General features: G+C 37.8%; 2 protein-coding genes across 4 annotated transcripts; one reads left to right on the top strand and one right to left on the bottom strand.

The window, feature by feature from the left end:
• The first annotated feature begins 2738 nt into the window (after positions 1-2738).
• On the top strand, positions 2739-15947 carry LOC121322150 (major facilitator superfamily domain-containing protein 6-like). Of its 3 annotated transcripts, none has more exons than XM_041261706.1 (7): positions 2739-2780; positions 4369-5902; positions 8285-8382; positions 11632-11793; positions 12090-12188; positions 12560-12840; positions 14150-15947. In XM_041261706.1, exons 2-7 carry the CDS (start codon positions 4395-4397, stop codon positions 14420-14422), a joined length of 2421 nt encoding a protein of 806 aa, XP_041117640.1. In that variant the 5' UTR covers positions 2739-2780; positions 4369-4394; the 3' UTR covers positions 14423-15947. The 3 variants fall into 3 exon arrangements, with proteins under 3 accessions (XP_041117640.1, XP_041117641.1, XP_041117639.1); XM_041261707.1 differs by lacking the exon at positions 2739-2780 and adding an exon at positions 2787-3061 and having other exon boundaries at positions 12563-12840; XM_041261705.1 differs by lacking the exon at positions 2739-2780 and adding an exon at positions 2787-3061.
• Positions 15948-16473: 526 nt separating this feature from the next.
• On the bottom strand, positions 16474-21422 carry LOC121322151 (nuclear envelope integral membrane protein 1b-like). Its single transcript, XM_041261709.1, has 3 exons — positions 20450-21422; positions 18194-18355; positions 16474-17652 (listed from the first exon to the last, which is right to left on the bottom strand). Exons 1-3 carry the CDS (start codon positions 20458-20460, stop codon positions 17400-17402), a joined length of 426 nt encoding a protein of 141 aa, XP_041117643.1. The 5' UTR covers positions 20461-21422; the 3' UTR covers positions 16474-17399.
• Positions 21423-23275: the final 1853 nt, after the last annotated feature.

Below are 23275 nucleotides of genomic sequence, written 5' to 3'. Positions count from 1 at the left end.
ATGGCAACTCAAACTGTGTCTATGGCAACAGGAAATACATTGTAGGATCACTCCCAAAACAGCACTAAAATACAGAGGAACTAATCTAGATGCACGTTAATACACTTCCCAATATGCTTTATACTCAGCTGTTCGAACTAGGGCAATATGTTTTATTCCAATTTTTCTTCCCTGTGCGGGGTCTCCAAAATCATTTGTATTATTTAAATCAATTATAAAGTAATTTACATTAAGCGACTGCTAAATTTGGCCGGAACCATGTAGAAAATTCGAAGTATCAGGTTTAATCCAAGTTTGTCTTAATGAGAATTGACTGTAATTCTTCTTGGGGGTTACCCTAATGTATTAAAGACAAAGTGTAGCTCAGTAGCATGCCATTATTCTCTCAAAATATGCATATGTCATTAAAATACAATGGACCACATTTATTAATTTCTAAATTATATTGGAGATATAGATTTCTATGATGAGTATTAAAAAGGTTGCTCTTGAAATCATCCTCTTCTTTCACAAATGGAGTGGACAGTACTATTGGGGGATTTCCTATGGTACAATGAATGTTTGTTCTATCAGGCCACATCGCAAAAACAGGGATGTTTTATCGGCATCCAACTCCGTACCTGCACCCCACCACCTGAAAAAGGGCAGCGCCACTGATTTGGAAGAGGAACATTTTTCAGCTGTCCAAAGCACAGGGGAAACAGTGTGTATCCAGACCCTGCTAAAGGGGGCCTGTGGAGGTAATATTCACTATGCAGCCGATGCTGGCTGCAAGAGCCTTTGTGTTGTGCTTGGATTTGTAGATGTATGTGTGTTCTCAGAAGACACTACCTTTAAAAGGGACTGCTGTTCCCCTCTATCTTAAAGTCACTGGGAGGAGAAATGGCTGAGCTCAGGGACTGACTGAGGAGGAGGCATGATGGGAATCTGGAGAACTGTTCAGGGTTAGTCTACAATGCACCAGTGCAAGATGCCAAAGGAGCAGATAGGTGGGCAAATAAAGGGCGTATTGTGGCATATAGATCCCATAAGCATTTGGATGCTATCTTAAACCTACTATCAGATATTTCAGTATAGATACTACATGTTTGTTTTCCTAATCACTTTATCATTTTCTAATGGGCATTGTACTACTGTAAGTAGATTATACATTGTACTGTTTGCATTCAATCTGTAGTGCTTCTCAAATCCAGTCCTCACTAACCATTGAATATCGGTTCAGGTTTTTGTTTCAGCTTGGTCCTAAGAAATGTCTTTTGTAGTTTGAAGCACACAGAATACTTATTAAAGTTTATCCAGTCTAAAGCCTGTAAATCTGAATTTATTTATATTGGAAAGCAGTGCAGAATGTACAGGAAAATGAAAAGAGATCCTGGTAAAAACAAAAACCTGGAGTTCAGTGGTCACTGGCTACTGGAATGGTGGAGCACGGGAGTGCTGTAAATGTGCCCCTAGTGTAACTGGAAGTGTTGTGTGATGCACTGCTATTACAGAGCTTGGGTACTTTGAGTGTTCATGTTTGCACACAACCTCTAATTAAGAAGAGTTTGAACTTTCACAATGCAATACACTGTACTTTGTCTCAACCCGTTTTCTTGCTAACAAACACTGCCTCTAAGCCCTACAGTATATATCACCCATAACCAATAAACACGCCTTAGTGGTGAGATTAATGAAATAAATGTAATATACTAAATGGCAACGTTTTTCACTATATTACAGTTGATCATGTGACATGTCATGTGGTCCAGCTTCTTTGCCTAAAATTGGCCCATGTTGTGCCTACTTCCTTTATGAATGGTACCACCCTGTATCTCTTATACATTGTTACATTAGAATACATTCCTCACATGAGTTTTTCAATATAAATTGACTGCATTTTCCCCACTGTGGTTGATATTATCCATATATGATGCAGGCATGATATTTATTGAGTTATATTGTTTTAAGGACCAAGTTGTTGTTGTTGTTGTTATCTTTAAGTGTAATGAGACTCACTTTTTTGCAATGTTTTCCCTCGTTAATCTGTGTAATGCAATATTTGTATGTAAAGCACATACAATGCACTTTAAAGTCTAAATTAAAGGTCAAATCGTGCTCTAGTTTATCTGTCAGTTTTCTATTTACTTCCATCAGAACGTTTAAGTTATTTTGTGTAGGACGTACAGTATGTAAGTTAATAAAAACAACATGTTATTTTTACTGTCAACTATTTATATACTTTACCTGTGTACTGCATATGAATAGATTCAATAAATTGTACATGTATTTGAACAGATGACGTTTAAAATACTTTTTTTTTTTTCATCCGGGGTTCTCAGTGATATGATAATCTCCTTGTGACAATGCTATGCAAGGATTTATACAATATTACGTTGAATAAAGGTGACATTTTGAGTCTTATATTTTCAAATGACAGTACTAACTTCAAATTTTAACAAACTTTTTTTATGGTTGGTCTCTCAACTTCTTTAATGCTCCACGGAATGGCTCTTAAAGGTCATACTGTATTCAAAAACTGCCAGTGGTAACATTTTTTACGTCTGAACGGGTGTCTAAAATTTTACGTCTAAAATGTTTTAACGTGAGCTTGAAACTCCAGACAATAATTCGGAAGCACAGGTCTGTAAAAAATATGTAAAATGAAACACCCTGCCAGACGCCGGCTCAGGCGCCGGTGAATGGGAGGTGCTAGAGTATTTCCGCTGAAAAAGCTTCAGCCCAAACAGATCTGTCAAGTAACTAGTAAGGAGCGCTGCTCTTCGCTGGTAATATAGCAGGTGAGGTGACGTCAGGCCTCACTGACGTTGCAAGTCGAAATTCGAATGCAGTTCAGGGCTGGTGTACATCCATTTCTCACTCTTCTTAAAATAAATAAATAAAACGGTGCTTTGAGTTTTTATAATCTACAGTCAGGTATCACTCACCAGAGTGGCAATGTGTATACCATGATGATGCAGGAAAGGCGAAACGTTGGTAGATCAAATTAATTCACCTGCGATCGTGGGGCATAAAGCTTCTGTAATCTTATACGTACCGGCATCATCAAGACAATTTTCAGGTAATAACGGGTTTGTTTTTTTTTAAATTGGAGCTGTGTTTGGCTACATCATGTAATTGTAACCTAGCAAATCGTACTGACGAACGCGAGTCATTCGCCTCCGAGTTGGTTTAGACGAGTTACTGAGACGATGCATTGCAAAATATAGGGTAATAGGTTTAAAATATTGTAACTTTTGATTACATTTACGCTGTCTTTTTAGAGTGTATAGATTGCTTAAAATAGCCTGTACTTGTTTTATGGAAATGTGATCATTTGCGTCTAGTTGTTTTTCTTTTCTTTTCTTCTAATGCTTGTAGTTTATAAACAATTAAATCAAATGTATGTGATATGTATATTCCACTGCAATTTTCTTTACCTGATCATGTGTGTTTGTTAAACTGTAATTTGCTGAAACACTGGGTTTGCAGAATATGTTAAGCAACCTAAATCCAATCCCTCCTAATGCTGTGCTATTGCTAAGACACTTATAAATGTTTTCTTTTTTAAATAGGAAACACTCAGCACTTCCGCAAACGTAACCAGGTTCAGACTAAGAATACACTTGCATTATTGCTTTACTTTTCTCGTGTGTGTGTGTGTGTGTGTGTGTGTGTGTGTGTGTGTATATATATATATATATATATGTATATAATATATATATAATATATATATATATATATATATATATATATATATATATATAATTATATATTTTTTTCATGCTCCAGGCATTTTACAAAATTGCAAAACTGTAGCAAAAATGATTGGTTAAATATTTATCAGTTTACAAATGAATAGTACGTTAGCTAAGAGTGGTGTCGATTTACTTTTACTAAAATGTATTAAGGAGTACTGTACTGTGTGTTTTCTTCTTTCCAAACAAATGGCATTTGTTATATGAAAATAAATAACAATCAACAAAAGAGTTTATTATGCAGCAGCTGTATTTATGCACAGTACATAAAATGAACAATGTTAAGCAGTATAGCGCTTCAAAGTGACGCAGGCTTTATAAAGCATAACACAAGCTAAATTAGCAAATTTAGTTTGCCCTGAATGGCTGGCGCAGTGTCTGTATGGTACTTCAAGCTAAGCAGATACAGCTGCTTAGTTGCCATGGCAATTAATGGATGGAAAGTTTATTAAATCAATAAATCTGAGAAAGGCAAAACCTGATGGCCTAACATAAGATGTAAATAGTCCCTGTACTTTTCTGTTGTGTTTTTGTCAAGTTTTTTTTTTTTTCTTCAGTCATTCAGTACAGTACTGGTGTCCCAGAAACAGACTTTGTTTAATATCCGTGCCTTTATCTTTTTCTATTCTAGTATATGATTACATCCCTCATCAAAGCATGGCGAGCAATGACAGAGTTGCTATTTTATCGGAAGACGAAGAAGAGCAAAAAAGGAAATATGTACTGGCTGAGCCTTTTAACACACTGTCCTTGGAACAAGTCACTGAGCCCCCAACTGTCCCACCCCCAACTGTCCCACCTCCTTTAGAAACCCCTGCATCTGCCACTGAAGATCTTGACTGGTTAGAAAGACGGTGCATACAAATTGACAATGATCTCCTGATATCAAAGGTCTTTTACTTTTTCTTCTATTCTGCATATGGATCATTGCACCCCCTTCTGCCTGTGTATTACAAACAACTGGGTATTTTGCCAAGTCAGAGCGGGCTGCTAGTGGGCATCCGTTACTTCATTGAATTCTGCAGCGCTCCATTTTGGGGAGTGGTGGCCGACCGTTTTAAGAAAGGAAAAATTGTCCTTCTGTTTTCCGTTCTGTGCTGGATTCTGTTTAACTGTGGAATCGGCTTTGTAAGGCCTGCTGCCATGACATGTACGAATCTAAACCCTTCTAACTCTACTACAACTACAGCCCCCAAGGTAACATTCAATTCCTCCTCTCTCATGCCTCCAAATGGTTCTGTTACCAGTCATCGACAGAGGAGGGACTTGTATGCAAACGGACTGCTATCCACAATTGGTTTTCCTTTACCTTCGTTTAACACAGAGCCTGTTTTATCTCTCAGAAGTGCCGATAATGAGACTGCTAATTCAACTACCCAGAGAACAACCCCAGCCAAAACCACCACCAGCACTACCACTAAAACCACCGCAAAATCACCAAACAAATATATCGTCACTACTGACAGTGCTCAAGTAGAGTCCATCTTTCTGCTCATCCTACTAGTTATTATAATAGGAGAGTTTTTCAGTGCGCCGGCTGTTACCATTGTGGACACTGTCACCTTGCAGTATCTAGGCAAGCACAGGGACCGCTATGGACTGCAGAGAATGTGGGGCTCTTTAGGGTGGGGGTTGGCAATGCTGGCTGTTGGCATTGGAATTGACCACACGCATATTACAGTCTTTATTGTAGGCACAGGCTGTGATTTGCCAGACTACAACGACTACCGCATTGCTTTCATTGTGTTTGGGGTCCTTATGACGGTTGCTCTGATAGTGGCCACCCAGTTCCGCTTTGACTCGAACCATTTGATACAGGAGGATGAAAAAAGGGAAGAAATAGAAATCCCCCATGTGGTTCGCAATGCCCCTGAGGAAACGGGTGCAGGAGATGGTTCTTACACCAGTCCACAGGCTGGCGGAGAAAATTTTGACTACAGATACCTGCTCAAGCTGCTGTGCAGTGTTAAGTACAGCAGTGTCCTCTTTGTGGCCTGGTTTATGGGCTTCGGCTATGGGTTTGTGTTCACCTTCCTATACTGGCACTTGGAGGATCTGAAAGGGACCACCACTCTGTTTGGAGTCTGCTCTGTCTTGAGTCATGTTTCAGAACTCGCCGCTTACTTCTTCAGTCATAAGCTGATCGAGTTAGTTGGACACATCAGGTACGTGGCGGCTAAAATGTGTTTTATTCCCATTGGCATTTTGAAGGTTCTCACTTAGAACACACATCTTTCTTTGTCACATCACAGTCTAGAACTTGACTAGAATATAATATCAATCAAAAGGCTAATTTTGGGGTCCTCCTGTCAGAAGTGAAAATACTGAAAACTTTGTGAGGAACCCTGAAGAATAGGGGTCTTTCTCTTCACTTGGTAATTTCCATTTATTTATGGATGGCTTCTGGCCCATTCAGATCTGGAACTTCATAGTTTGAATTAAAAAGGAATTTGGTGCTTATCAAAAGACAGACATCTTTACGTTAAACCATGGACTCTCAAGAGGAAGTTCAGATTTATGAAATTAACTTTGGAGTCATATTAAAAATATCATTGCCCTGTACCTTACTGAGACATTATGACTTTGTTCAGACACGGGTACAAAATACTTGCCTCAGCAAGTGGTTTTCTCAATAGGTAGTCCTGGGTTTGTGTACAGTAGCTATTGGCAGTCACATTTCTGTAATTCTGCAAGCCTGAGCCTGGTCCACTATGTAAAAACCACCACCCAGTCAGTACAGTTGAGCTTCTTTGTTCCAAAACCCTGTGCATGCATAAATCAGAGAATTAATTTGCTTCCCAATCTAGTGGCAAGTTGGCTGGGTACTGACAAATCATATTCTGTATCTATTGTGCTAAAGCTACTGTGAGAGCTTAATTCTACTGTGCTAGTAATGCCAGCCCTTTCGTTACCACTGACTTCATCAATATTTGAGTTGCAAACCCCTGCACTTCAGTTTTTGATCTGTTCAGCTCCTGTGATTCATCTTTGCCTCTTTTACATGAACCAGTGACATTTGTATATTGAGAAGGTATAGTGCAAAGATGGTTCTGACCAGCAGTTGCTCAAAAGGGAGTGTACAGTATCTCTCCCATACTGTAGCTGTGAATGACGGTGTTTCTATATGAATACGCCATGCAGGGAGTGGTGCTCAAACATACCTTTGAGTATGACTCAGATGCAGTACATTAGATACCTAGTATGGTTGAAGTAAGAACTATTGTAGAGTAGAAGCAAAACTTTAAAATGGTTCCACAAAGCCTTTTCACTTTGCACTGAAATGTAGTTGTTGACGGTACGGGAAATAGGTAGCTCCTTCTGGTAATGACAAAGTAGGAGGCTGTAAAAAATAGTTTTGTTATTTAACTCACCAAAAGAGACATTAAGTAAAGTACCAATTACTTGTTTGGTGATGATACAGAATGCTGTTCTGAAAGGTCACCTTCATCCTGAGTGTCACCACAATGAGAAAAGACGAGCAAACTCACACCCCTGTCTAAAAGCAGTTTCTAAAATGTCACCCCAAACACACGACTAGCTCTATCTGTTACTCTGGACTCTGAAGGTTAAGTGGAGCGCAGGGATGAAACAATGAGTACAGCTGGCCTAGTCGGTGAGTGCTCAGTGCTGAAGTGGATATATTGTATTGCTGGTTCAGGACTGCCTCATCAGTTACTAGGCCTATAACAGTTTTTTTTTTTTTTTTACTTAATTCTGAGACAAAAAACATAAATTCAAGACAAACCCCTGCCTTCTATGAAATACAAAATTTCAAAGATATCAGTTTCTAGTGGGGTATCACCCCCCTGGGGGCATTTCCCCACCCCCACCCCCACCCACTCCCCACCCCCACCCCTTTGACCTGATGCATACAAATGAGAAAACTACCTGCATTTTAAATCTGACAAGGCCATTACTGCTGTACGTTTTTAGATTTGTGCCTCTGCCTAACAAGGCTATCCCAGTAGTTTTCAATGTAAGAGGAGCAGAGGATGCTTGACAGCCATGGTATGATAGATTTTATGAGTTTAATAGATCACTCACTATTAAACTATTGCAGAAGCAGCAGTTACTGTTGTGGTTTGTTTACTTTCCCCTTGTGGCAGAAATTCTTCTGATCAACAATAACAAGAGTAACCACAATAAGGGAATTTGGCTACTCATATACCCCTGGAGGTGTTCTTTAAATCAGCAGAACAATAGTTTCTTGTGTTGATAAAAAACACTATATGGCCTGTATTCATTTGTAATTATGGGACCATTAAATATAGTTATTGCAGTGTTTTGAACTTCGAACTAATTTTAGGTTGAATTGTGTTCTCTGGTGAGGATGTATTTGAATTGAAAAACAAGTAGCAACCCCATTGTGAACAACAGCAGCCACAGAATATTATATTGTAAAGTATTTTAGAATGGTAAACTTATTTAGTGTATTTATATACTGTAGGCCCTAGATAATGTTTAATTTGAAAAGCTGCTTGAGTTGTTCTGTTAATATTAAACATCTCTAGGTTCCCTATTTTGAATTCTCTTTTATTTCATTACAGGGTTTTGTATATTGGATTAGCCTGCAATACAGCTCGCTATCTGTACATATCCTACCTGGAAAATGCTTGGATTGTTCTCCCCGTGGAAGTTCTTCAAGGTAATCTATGAATCAATAAATAAATTTGAATGAAAATGAGCAGAATACATATTTGTATTCATAATATAAAAATGTACCACACACCACACATGCTACAAAGAAAACAAACAAACCAAAAAAAAAAAAAAAAAACATTTTTGTCGTTGAGCTGGCTTAACCTGCAGCCCTGAAGTTTAAATTGAGATTCTTGGAACAGGTTCAGCAACTCTGGAGTTTGTACTGGGTGTTGACTCCTGTGTCTAGAGTACACACCCAGTGTAATTGAAGTGAAACTATTTAAATTAGTGCAGTGCTTTTTTTTTTTTTTTTACCAGAGTGAAACCATCTATTATGTGTTATTGTGTAACACTCTGTCTCAGTGGCAGTCCCATCATGGGAGATTAAAATATAGTTCATGCATAACTTGAAACACTCAATAATATTTTTTCACGGTTATCACGGATTTGATGCTTTCCCTGAAATTTACTAATTGTCGTGTCATATGTAATTTCATATGATCATTCCCTTTTTGCAAAGATTAGTGTAAATATACATATTTTTATCGCTTAAAAATAAATACAACAAATGTTTGCCTTACTGGCGCACTACCTGTTACACTGCATATAGGAACCTGTAGAGAGTTTAGTTTGCTTCCAGTAAATGATTGAACATACTGCATAATGCTGCATGATTTCTTTAAAAAAGAAACCAGCTGCATCAAAGATTGGAAATATTTCTGCTAAAGATCGTTCTATCTAGTACAAGAAGGGGGCATTTTGTGTGTCTTGTTATTTTTATTTATGTTTTTATTTTGTTTGATAATTCACTGATGGAGGACTTAAAAAAACAAAATATTCCACAATTTAGCATTTACTGTTTTTCAGGTTAGCATTTAAATATTTAGGAACAATTGTTGTCTAACAACTCCAGAGAAAATTATCAATTTTTTTGACAGAGAAAAAGATACAGCCCACACTGTAGCAGTTAAACATTCTAGCTAATGCCATTGTACATTGAACTCAGTACCTTTACATTGTTTCTTTTTTAGTTTTTGTATCACGTTTTACAAAATTAAATGAGAAACAAAGGCTAAATGTTATACACCGAGGAAACATTCAAAAAGTAGGCCAGTAGCACTTCAGTAAATACATATAAGCCTGCAAATGATGCAGAACATGGTATAAAACCTTTTTGGGTCTTCAGTTTTCTGTCAAGGTTGAAAGCTATTTTAACATTAACAAACACAAAGGCATTGGACAGAGAAAACAATTAAAGCTGTATTCAATTGAGTTTATTTTTCTGCAGTTAATGGTGACCATGGAACCACATAACTGTTATATTGACTGCTATTTAAAGTTGTAAAAAGTCGATGACTGAAGGGGAAATATTTACCACTTCGAATAACAAGTGTTTCCTGTTCTACAGGAAGGAAGTTGCAAACTGTTGTGGGTAACATATTACCATCTAAGGATCATCTATTTTGCCCATGTTTAATAAAAAGAGCATGCTTCATACATTTTTATTTGCTGCAGTCTTTGAGAAACCCACCAATCAGCACTGCAATTAAAAAATGAAAAATCAATTATTAGTTTTTTTTCTTGTCAGAGGAACCAGTGGCTATTGTAATGGTATTTTTTGACATTTTGATTAGAACAGTCTGAAGAAGACTTATTACCAGCTTTTTCCGCACAGCAAAGTGCCAACATAGGAAGAACACCCCAAAGTGCAACAGCATACAGTGGAATTAAAATGAAATGCACCAGTATACAAGTTGTCTTCTTCTTCTTACGAAGAAGTAACAGATAAATACAACATTTCGGCTAGTGTGTGTGTCTATATATATATATATATATATATATATATATATATATATATATATATATATATATATATATATATATATATATATAGATAGCAATAAGTGATCGTTCGCAGGGAGGGGGTTAAACACATGGAAATGTGTGTGTGATTTAATTTGTTAATTGTTTTATTGTTTTGGGAGTTGGCCTCACTATTGTATATTAGAGCCAGCTGCCTACACCTGTTTCTCTAAACAGCTTACCTTTCTAGTTATTTAGGTAGGTTCCTGAAATGTGTAGTTAGTGCTCAAAAAGAGCTAGGTTTTGTTTTTGTTTTGTTTATTTTTGGTATTATTAAAAGTGTGCGTATATATATATATATATATATATATATATATATATATATATATATATATATATATATATATATATGTGGTATACCATATATACCGAAAGAAAACCTGTTTCATTTTATATATACAATAGTAGATATAGTGTTATGACTAGAAACTATTTTCATCTAGAGGAGACATTGATGTCGACACAAACAGTGTTCCAGGAAAGCCAATGCACGTGTGTTTGGCAGGGAGGATTTTAACTCCCTCTCTTTCCTGCTACATATCCTCCCCCATGTGTATAACACACCCAGCCATTCCGAGGCCCCCTACCTCCACCATTAAAGGACCACCCGCCCTTAAGTCCCATCTCTTATCTTAGCCCCCTTCCGTGGGTGAACTGGAGGGTGGGTCCGTCCATCCGGTGCTTCCAGGCAGGGGGCCGAGAACCAGCGAAAAGGGACCCTGACAGCTTGCCCTGGGCGACCAGCGCATAGGCCAGTGACCTGGAGGGTGCGGCGACAGGCAGAGGTGTGAACCTCAAGACCGCCGCAGCGACCTCAGGATACCCAGGGGGAACACCAGTGACAGCTCACCCCCACGTCGTGATGTCTGGGTTTCCTGGGAGAACGGAGTAAGGGACCAGACGAGCAACTGTGCAACTGACCCCTTAATAAGACCTGACACACATAAACGGGAATGGCCCTGACTACAAACACCATACACAAATCGGTACACACAGTACTCCGTTTTACTGCTCGGCAGCAGGGCACACATCTTCCTGCTTCCTTCTACACAGCAGCCCTGAATGAATGATCTTTGGGGGTTTTATTTCCCCACTGAACAGAACAATTAAACATTTAACAAAAACAATTAACACAAATATGCACATATGTTTAGCAGGGGGGCTTTTAACCCCCTCCCTACCCTGCTACTATATATATATAGTTTACCACAGTGTATATCTCGGTAAATAAATACAAATAATTAATTTGTTTTTGTTTAAAATTGTGTTTCTTGCTTGTGTTGTACCATTACAATTCATGTATTCCTCTGAGATCTTTCACTTGCTTGACAACAGGATTTACCACACAAATTTGTACAGACTTTCAAAATACATGTTTTTGTGTTTCCAGGAGTCACCCATGCCTCGGTGTGGGCTGCTTGCATTTCCTATCTGAGTGCTGCAGTGCCTTCAGCACTGAGGACCTCGGCTCAGGGAATCCTGCAGGGTCTTCATCTGGGGCTGGGGAGGGGCTGCGGGGCAATGGTGGGGGGAGTCTTTGTGAATTACTTTGGTGAGTACAATCCTCACATTTTCTGTTCTTAACGAAAGTAGAAATACTTAAAAAATAAATAAATAAATAGGCTCTAATCAGCTTCCACATGTAGAATAACGTTTTGGTGAAGTAATAAATTGATTGTGGATAATAAATTGATCTTCTGCTATCTGTACTGGTCCACTTACAACCACTGTAACATATCCTAACCATATAGCTGATTGGTGATAGTATGTCAAAAGTGGTTAGAGATTATGTGCTATCATAACATACCTGCTTTGATTCTTGGACTCTACTGTCTGTCAATATTTCAGGTGCAGCTAAAACATTCAGAGGACTCGGAATGGCCTCTCTTGTGATTCTTTTATTATTTGCACTTATTCAGTGGTTGTCTGTGAAAAATGAAGATGAAGGTAAGAAAAAAATTTTTTGTTATAAATCACCCACGGTGCTGTGTTACTGAAAACCACTGTGTTACACTTTTAGTTCACAGGTTAACAATTTTAGAGAGCTGTCTCTTTTAAATACAATCTTGAGTACCAGTGGTTGGGATAAAACTGATATGTGTTGAAGGGTATGGTTCAATATACCCAAGGTGTGGTTGTTGGTACTGTTATGGAAAACGATCCCAACTTGTTAATAAAGACTGTTTTTTTCTGTCCCAAGCACATAACTATAATGAATTGCACTAGATAGATAACCGAAAACATCTTTTAGATGTACTGTCTACATGTAAATTTTATTTGCAAAAATACAAAACTGTTTCATGTGTTTGTGGGGGAAGCAGAAGATAAGATGCTGGCAGAAAACATACCAGTTCCATCCAGCCCGGTTCCCATAGCCACCATTGACCTTGTACAAAACCAGTCTGAAGTGGTTCTGCCCCGAGTGGAGCCCAAACCACCTCTGAAGAAAACCAAACACCAGGAGGAGCAGGAGGACCTGAATAAACCAGCATGGGTGATCTCTTCATCTCCCTGGGTTACCATTACTTTTGCCATCTATCAGTTGAAAGAGATGGTGAAGATGAAACGCAATCAGGCTTCTGAGCACCAGCCTATACAGGTGAGCTGCTTATTTAACACGGAGCGATGACAGCAGTGAAAAGCAGTCTAGTTCATTCCAGGCTTCACTGACTCTCATTAGTCACACTTTAGCTCACTTAGACAAACCACTGAGCTCATAAACCCATGTTTGATGAAGTTTGTGGTATAGCTTGGAGAGCCTTATTTATATCCTGGAGAGAAACAAAGGGTCTGGCAATATAAAGTATTTTATGTCTCTTATTTTTTTAGCAAAGGTGGTTGTCAGTGATAAGGTTAGTCTGGTTTTGCACACAGACAGGCAGTATTTGTCAATGTCATTTTTTATTTAACTCTTAAGCTGACATTTAAGAGTGATGTCAGCGTCCGGGTTACCACCGTGAAAAGCTTGCATACTGGTATTGTGCAATAACAGAATACATCTGGTTTCTTCTTTTGCATGCCTTCCTGGCCCCTGTAGAAAGGTGAGAAGGTATTTTATGCAATAGCGCAAACCACAATATAGTATCAAACATCCCTGTAAGCTACATTCTCTGATTTTCTTGTTTAACATCCTGAGAATGTAGGTCATGTTGACTTGCTTTTTCACTGTAGCCACACCTGATCCTCTGAAATCTATATCTTGACAGTTTAGTTTGCCTGATTTTGATGGGCACTTGTTTCAAGAAATTATTTGATGGTAAACATTTAACCTGATAATTAAAAAAAAACAAAAAAAAAACAGTACAAAGTGTATACATAAAAGTTCTCGGTTGGATGACTGGGTTAATGTGCTGCAGTGCAGTTATTTATTAGATGTCATCCACATGATGTGAAATTCAATACAGTGACTTATTTCATGAACATCTTTAAAAAATGTCATTCTTGCCAGTGCAGTGCGGAAATAACTTGATCTATGAAATTTTACTGTCAGCTTTATTTCATGTTTTAGTCCAAGGCTACTTCCTGCAAAGTGTTGCCTCAACTAACAATATTGTTTTCAATATATAGCGATTCATGAATTTGCCCAAAGTTAGTACAGCTTGTGTCGAAATGTACACCTCACATAAAACATATACGTTGCACTGTTCACTAAATAAACATTTTATGGACTGCAAGTCCTGTTCAAAAGCACTGTTCAGGATAGAAGTTAGGTGCATTTGTTTATCGTTGCAAAGCAATTGTGAGGTTCTCAATCCCAAAGCAACCTATTTCGGCTTTAACAAAAACATTAGTTTGAGCTTAAATGCGGCTAAAAGGACATCTGTCAATACATCTGTATACATTACCTGTCACACTTGCCTGTCAGCTGCTCCCTGGCAAATTCAAACTCAAACTTGTATACCTTTCAGGAAATTGAACCGTCTCCATCAACTTCTCACACTCAAAGAAAGACTTCTCCCAACTTAAATAAAGCAGAAACTCCACCAGCAGCAGCAAAGAATCAAGATCCAGCAAGCACACATGCTCCTGCAGCTCAGGAAGGCACAAACAACTCCCTGCAGGCTACACAGGGCCTTCCAGACACCAGCCCAGCAGAGACTGTGGAGAACTGCAACCCTCTGCCAGGAAATATTGTTACCAATTCAGCCCTGTCTCCAACAAATCCCTTCCAGCAACTATAAATACGGAAGAGGTGTACATACTGGCAGTATCTGTAGCAAGGCGTTTGTTGCCTTTTTATTTTGTTTTCAAATTGCACAGGAGAAAATCAGGAAGCTACAACTCCTGGATGGTATTTTTGTGTTTGCTGCTGAGGAATGATTCTCATTCTTAAAAAAGAATTGCACAATATTAATAAGCCTTACAGTATGTGCAACTTGCCACCTTGGTAGCTATAGTAAATAAAATGAATACTACTTATGTACATCCAGTGATAGGCATTTTTTCTAAACACTATTTAATATTTCAGATTGTTTATTTTAATGTTAAAACTCCCAAATTACTCCTTTTGGAATTCTGCGCTCTGTTTTCAACACGGACCGGGTGTATGAAATTGCCGCTAAATCAGAAACAATTTGGTAGTAATAACCAGCAGACGAGTCTGATATCTTTGCTTAACTGCCACATATTTTTAACTGGTCATGAGTGATAAACACTAAATAGGTTTGTTATTGCTCTCCATAGTAACAAAATAGTGGTCCTTTAATGTAAACACTAACTGAAGAAACAGCCCCTACGAAATCATCTCCGTTTTCATCAAAAATTACAATTATTATTATTTATTTTTTTGTTAAGTTGTGGCAATTAAGCAAAGGTGTCGACTCGTTCACTGGTTATTACTGCCAATTTGTTGCTGATTTAGCAGCGGCTTCAAACACCAGGTCCATTCCAAACTGGAGCCAGGTTGAAAATCAGAAAAGTCCAGACTACAAACTGCAAAAAGTGCCTAATACTTAATGCAGTCCACATATTCACAGTAGACATTTCATTTACATAACTTTTTTATTTTTTAAAAGCCCTGTTGCTTAAGTTTTAAGCTACAGTTTAATTGGGGAAATGTTTTCCTGAACAATGGTGTGCTAGACTTCCTGTCTACCTGTTGTTTTTGACAATTCCAGAAGAAATGTTTTTTACAGGGGCGTACAGAGGCATCTGAAAATGAAATTGGAGTTTTAACACAATGCTGTGCTAAATAAATAAATAAATAAATACATACAAGGTTCATATTATGGGTTTTAAAAAAGGTTTGTAGTATTTAAGGCATACACTGGAAAATGCAAAGCCGTATATTCGTTAATTTATGAAGTGTTGAGGGTTTAAGTAAATATTAAAATATGTTTGCAGTCAGTGTCCAGCACTATAAACTTGTCAAAACATAGGTTGTGTGTTTTTTTAATACCTATACAATCAGCTTAATCAAGTAAAGGACTTGTGTATAATTAACAATGTGTGCCTTTAACCTCTTGTTTACTGTATTCTAATCAATGATTTTGTAAATGGTTTGGGGTTTCCAGCTAAAGAAAGCTACAGTGTTAAGGAATGCAATGTACTGTAATGTTAAAACAATTAACTTGAAAAAAATGAAAAGAATAAACTGGAATTAAGATGTACTTTTATTAAAACAGTTTATTGGGGGGGAAAAAAGCAAGCTTTGATTGTACATACCTGAGTGATGTTCCATTAAATAAATAGCACTGAATATACAGTCATGGTAACCTACATTCACACATGTTAATGCATTTTTTTTTTTTCAAATGATTCAATCTAAAGACCTGTAATGGCCTTTATAACACTTATACAGGTTAGAATTAATGTATAAATAATGGTCACCATTGTCTACTGTGCGCCCACACCATGTTGTTGATACTGCATCTTCCACAGCAGTGTTCTTTAAAGTGGTTATAGCAAACACATTCTGTAATGCCCTTCCATTCGCTATGCCAGTCTCTAGTGTGCTGTTAGCAAACATGCACTGTATTTTCATTTTATCAAATCATATCTGGTTCTACACTCGTTAATGAAACGTTGGCATCCTTGCTTTAATATAGGATTACACTTTTGAGATCTATAGCAAATGGAAGTCCAAGACAGTTTAGATAAAGGGAATTATTTAGTAGCTACAACAGAAGGACTTTTTTTTTTTTTTTTTTTAAATCAAATCTAAAGCAAACTAACTTTAAAACAAAAAACTTTCAGGAATAAAACATTTATTTTTAATTAAAAATAATTGAAAAAAATTCAGAAATACATGCTGGAGTGTTAAAAATGAATAAAAACTATTTACTTTATACCATGATATTTGGAAATAGGACTCCAATTATCATGGTAAAAAACCTCAAACTGTTACATAGCAGTTTGAGGTTTTTTTAATTTAATTTTGTTTTTTTAAAAACGCAGCAACTCTTAATCTATTTTTTGTAATACATCAAACATTTAGAGCTTGGGCTGATAGAACAATAACTGCAGTTTAAAAATGTTAAAAGAGCACTTGGTGTGTTTGAATTTAGATTATTCCCTCCTGCAGTATTTTACATTTTGTTTTTGCTAATCTGTGCCACGTGTCTAATGGATAGGTACTTGTATCAAACATTCTAGAAACCTCAGGGGGTGTCTAATAGATACACTCAGTTTAAAAGTGTCATAAAAGAACATGGTCCTCTTAGTGCAAAAACAACCTAATCTACACCTGTGAGTACTTTAATTCCTTGAAGTACACAAGGAAATGAGTGGTTGTTCCAACGTTTTTTTCTTAAGACATTTCAGAGTGACTCAAGTATTACAAGGAAACCGATAATTTGGATAAAACAGATCCAACATGTTGCCAAATTGTAAACCCTGTTTCATGCACCCTTGTATCTTAAAGGATTAATGGCTGTTACTCAATGTTGACCTGAGTTTAAAGGGTTCAAATCAATGGCACGTTTAAAATGACCCCACAATGCCAAGCCAAGCCTGATATGTTTCAACAAGGTATTCGGATAGATATTATTAAAATACGCACCTAAATTCTTATAATGAAGCTAACCTGAATACAGTTTAAAAATATATTTGAGGCAGTTGTCTATTCTGATCATCTAAATCAGTGTTTATCTTTATTCTACACTTTTTGGTTTTTATTTAGTGATATAGAAGATCATTCAGATAGACCCCTTTGTGATTTTAGAATAAATCTATATCAACCGGTAGTAAACTGTTCTGTTTGATGGGTTCGTAATATTCCAGGTCTTCCTCATCAGCATCCTCTTGCTCTTGGGATTGTAGTGGGTTTGGCCAGTCGTGATCACCCTGCTCCTCGCCTCTAGTGGAAAAGATGCAGTCTTCAAAGTAGGTGCCGCCCAAACAGTACTGTCTGTCGTGCTCAAGGATCTCTTCATCAGTCACATGGGAACCCCCTTGTATAAACTCAGCGAACCTGGAGGAATTATTTAAAGAGAATCAGGTCAAAGTACTGAAATAATACAGTTTTTATTTGACACCTTTACACTCACAAATGCTCACTTACTTACTGATGACTGTGTTTGAGGCTACCAGGTATCGTTCAGTTACTCAACAACAGCTTTTGTTGAGTCGTACTTTGACTCTAAAGTACATCAAGTTTAACCAACTAATAATGAAATGGATTCAAACAGAAAATTGGTATATGCATAAATAAACTCATCTCAGATGTTGCTTCCTTTTTTCCACCCCCAATGTACTATGTGCATTTCTCTAATGTACATGGTGCTGTCTGATTCTGTGAACATACTTTCATTGGTATCTTACTGGTTGCTGGAACCAGCTGGTCTACAAAACACTTCCACATTTTTACAGCAAATAGGCACATTTCATTTTGTAGACAGCAGTCAATCGTTGAAGTCTACAAATATTTAAACAGAATCAGAAACAATATATTTTTTAATGTTTAAATTAATTTTCAGGATGAGCCCTTAGCATACAGTGGAACAAGTCTTTACCTCTTAGGAGAGCGGAGTCTTGTCATTGCTTCCCATGCAGGGAATCCTGGCTTCAAACAGTTTTCACGCAGCTCCTGCAAGGATGCTCTGGTCTCAGTGTCACCCTGTTCTCTGTATTCTTCTTCACTAAGCAGTCTGACTTCTAGTTTATTTGCTTTAGAGCTGCTTTTTGGAATTTGAAATATAACTCTTATTATTCTGCAGAAAATTGAAGTGATAAAAAGCTTTTAGGAAATAGCTTGACATCAGGGCTTGACCGTGTATATCTCAGTAGAGGACTTGTTGTCATTTCACATTATTTGTCTATCTATCATTAAAGCTTATTTTGTTAACCTAACTTGGAGAAATTAAACATTACAGGACTAAAACAGTAAAGCCTAGTACTTTTTTTAGTATTGTGTTAATGGGCTCTACTGATAAAGCTACAGAGCCTTTTAAAAGTCTGTTTTGGTGAATTTAATAAGGCTTGACAAAACAGGTCTCATGAGCATTGTGAATAGGGCTCGACATTTCATGCTGATTGTGTGACACATCCAAAATCCATTGTTATTCTAAACACAGAGAAACACCCAGTCCTGTTAAACCTGCTCTAGAGAACACATATGCTAGAATCCATCCTTCTAGTATGTCACTAGCACAAAGATCCAGATAAGTTAATAGACAAAGAACAGATAGATCATGACCGGACTCAACTTGTTTTAAAATGTATTTTAAACTTTTGTTTTTTAGGCAGTTAAGAATTTATTGGGAAACTTGATTCACAGAAATATATAGACACATACTTCAAGACTATTTTAAATAGTAAAGAGCAATCCCACTAAAATACCCACAGCTGCCACCTAGTGAAGCTCCAGCATATGAGCAAGTCTCTCAAAAGACCAAGCAGCTCATTGTGAGGTGGCTTTTTCCTGTCACCTGTGCATGCTTATGTACTGTATATGTTTTAAATTCCTTTGCACCATAATAACTTTCTTACTGCATATTAATGGTAAAGCATAACATATTAAGCAAAAAACATAACGTGAAAGATGCTTAACATTTGGCTTCAGTTATCTTTTTCCTTATACTGAAAGACATTAAAGGATAACTAAATAAAGAATGAAACCGCACAAGGGTAGACACAGTACATATTGTTTTAAACTTATATGAACAGGAATAAGGGAGTGGCCAAAGGATTTCATCAATGACATATGGCCTTACATTACTGCAAAAAGGCAGTAATGTTATACACTCAAATACAAAATGTAAAAAATGTATTATAGTAATGATTTTTGTATAATACAATGAACTAACATTAATTTTCAAAAGCAATAATATATTTTGTTTACCAAAAAAATAAATAAATGAAACCGCACTAATTCGTAATTAGCACACTCCCAGTCTGAAGACCCACTAACCTGGAAATCAAAAACCCTGCAACTAAGATGGCGATGACTGCACATGCATATTGAGGATATGTAATCCCGCAGTACACTAAGAACAGTGCCCTTGTCAGGAGGGTTAAACTTTGTTTACTTGTTATTGGTCCACACTTATAACAGACAGCAAAGCTGATAAATCCAGAAAATAACAGGCAGCCTGTAATGATATTTAAAAACAAAACACATGGAAAAACATTGAAAAAGATTTACTGAAACTGAAGAAAAAAGGCTCTTGCAAAATGTCTGCTGACATCAGTTTCTGTAGAATACTTAATATACCGTAGAGCCATAACACCGTCAGTAGAGTTATAGGACACCATCTGGTTGTGAAGTCATGGATACACCAGCTACAAATCTACTTTTCATACTCTATTACAACTGATTGAACCCGACATGCAACTGGGAGCTTTTATACACATTGGAGAATTGAAAAATTACAATACAATATTCTAAGTGATTTCAAGTTAAATCCCCTGATAACACTCAAGGTGTTTTACGAATAAAATACGAATACGGCAGGGCAAAGGCCTTGTCAAGCAGTCTTGAAAAGCTTCACAAATGTGAAAGCAACAAATTCAGCTAGGCAACAAATACCATAGCTGAGTGCAAACTAAAAATTTTCTGCACAGCAAGACTCCTGCCAATACCAGGTAAAGCCATATCCACAGACCTCAACAGGTGAGAACACCTGAGCATACGAAACTGAAAACTCTGCTGCTCAGCAGGGAGAGAATGTAGGGATGGAGTGATGTGTTTAGGATTTTCAATTTTTATAATAAATATACCATGTGAGGGAACAGCTTATTTACGCATTCACGAAATTCACTTTACTTACCAACTGTGCATCTCCAGTAATCTGTCCTTATTTCACCCCAGTGATTCACTATCTGCTGGACCGCCGTGTAGGATAGATAACAGCATCCACTGAGCATAAACAAAAATGTCTTTTTCTATAAGACAAAATAGTACAGGGAATTTCATCATGAAATCTGTGTATGAATACTGCAGAACTTACTAGAACTCATTATTTTGAAGTGCTTGTGAAATATTGAGGGCAAGAACACTGTTTACAGCCTCTCTAAAAGCACAGATTTCCAATTAAGCTGAAAATTGTGTGGTGGTTCTGCGATGTGGACTTTGCTGGAGGCTAGGTTGAGACTGCCAGACTCATTCATTTCAATTGTGACCAGAGCCAGTTCTGAACAAGCCTCCCAAGATGAAACGCTTAAGTGGCTAGAGAATTAGCCTGCTGCACCGTTAAGCCATGAGATGAAAAAATGCATCACTTTGCTAAAGGCACACCATTAGCATTTCTATCTCTAATAGGCACAGTAGGAGTTAATGTAAATTATCATCTCTATACATCTTATATAGCCTTCAGGAACTCAGCCTATCAGGGTCTGTACCAGGAAACAGTAACTGTAAGATTAATAAACTTCTAAACATATAGTTGTGGCAAAGTGGTTTGCAGTACGCTGGTGTAGATGTGATGCAGTGCTCACACAACGACAACAAACAGTGTTCATGGTCCAAACAGTTTCTTTAATATGTTTTCACGGTCTGGCACTGTTAAATAATAATTCTGGCAACTACACAGCAATGTGTAATTGCACAGCCAAACAATAGAGGGTTTCAGTCTCAAAATAATAATACACAAAGGCAATGTACAGGCACTGCTCTGCACCCTTGCGTGGTGCTCCTGTGCTGGTGTTGAATACAGTTAAAAGTGACTGGCGCAGCGTTTGTAATCTGGGTTGGATGCTGGCTTAACAGCGACAGCTCCCGGCTTGCTTAGCCATCTAACAAATTACAAATAAACAGTTAATACAAAAAACACAACGCAGCGCTACATACCACCGAGTTATCCGGGCGTTGCTATCCTTAACCATCTGAGTGGGGCGTGGTCAGCGACCAGATTGAATGAATGTCTCAATAGGTAGTAGTGCAAGGTCTGAGTGGCCTGGGTGTCAGTGCTGACCACATGGCAAAATCGCTCCAGGGCAATAGCTTCGCCTACGCGTACCCCTGTCTTCCTGGGGGGGCTAAACCAGTGAACCATGTGGTCGCACAATCGCTGTGAAACCACCCTGGGGCAGGTCTCCGGTGTCCTTAAGTACTCCATGAATCGTAGTCAATACTTTTCCCCTGTGATGCTGAGTCGCTGGAGGATGGATTGTTTAACCAGGTTGGATTGGCTGGCTGCTTCATCAGTCATGACATGGTGGTAGCCAACCGCTCGAAGGCGACCAGGAATCCCTCTGGGTCCTCCTCTGCCGTTATTTTCTGTGCTCTTACTTTAGGGGGCACCATCACGGGTCCTGCTGGTGCCTGGGGTACTTCCCTGCTGTTGACTCTCTCGACCAGCACTGTGTACCTCTCCTCTGTCTTTCTCTCCGCAGCCTCCCGTCTCTCAAGCACAGCGACATCCATAATCCAGTGTTCTGACACCACGTGTGGCAAAGCGGGTTGCAGTGTGCAGGTGTAGCGGTGATTCAGTTTTCAAGCAATGACAGCAAACAGTGTTCATGGTCCAAACAGTTTCTTTAATTTGTTTTCAGGTTTAGCACCGTTAAACAATAATGCAGGCAACTACACAGCAATGTGTAATTGCACAGCCAAACAATACATGGTTTCAGTCCTGAAATAATAATACACAAAGGCAATGTACAGGCACGGCTCCATGTCCTGTCACAGTGCTCCCATGATTGTGGTGAATACAGTTATTATTATTAATAATAATAATAATAATAATAATAATAATAATAATAATAATAACTATTTTTATACAGCACCTTTTCATAGTGGACAACCATCACTAAGCATTACAGAGGTAGGCTCTGAATTGTACATTATATGCAGAGTCACTTACAATAGGACATTAATTTAACATCTCATTCTCAGGATGGAGCACAAGGAGGTTAAGTGACTTCCTCTGGGTCACACAGTGATTCAGTCAGTGGCAGCAGTGGGATTTGAACTGGTGACCTTCTGGTTACAAGCCCTGGATTTTAACCACTGGACCACACTGCCTCCTTCAGCTAAGTGTGACTAGTGCAGTGTTTGTAATAATAATAAAATAATCATCATTTTATATAGTGCCTTTTACAGCGGACCACTTTCACAAAGTGCTTTACAAGATACTAGACCAGGGTGTGTGAACTATGCATCAGCTGCAGTCACTTACAACAACGTCTCACCCCAAAGACGGAGCAAAGGAGGTTAAGTGATTTGCTCAGGGTCACACAATGAATCAGTGGCTGAGCTGGCATTTTATCGGGTACCTGCTGGTTACAAGTCAGTTTCTTTAACCACTGGACCACAGCAACAGCTCCTAGTTTGCTGTTATCGTACTGAGCCAGACACCATTACTGGAGCACTTTGGGTTCTAGGTACTGACCAGACTTAACTTCTTTTAACTTATGAGATTTGATATAGATATATATATATATATAGATATATATATATATATATATATATATATATATATATATATATATATATATATGATAAATATTGCAATCTTAGAATGTGGTTAGAACGGTAAATCTTCACCTGCATAATCTTCGTTCAGAAAAGAACAGCAGTATTCCGATCACAAACAGGGAAAAACGATACAGATCATGCTCTGAAACAAAGAGAAACATTTAGCTGTTATTTCAAG

The sequence above is a fragment of the Polyodon spathula genome, chromosome 10 (assembly GCF_017654505.1).
Source record: "Polyodon spathula isolate WHYD16114869_AA chromosome 10, ASM1765450v1, whole genome shotgun sequence".
In the NCBI taxonomy this organism is placed as follows: domain Eukaryota; kingdom Metazoa; phylum Chordata; class Actinopteri; order Acipenseriformes; family Polyodontidae; genus Polyodon; species Polyodon spathula.
This window is presented reverse-complemented; position numbering and strand designations above follow the sequence as displayed.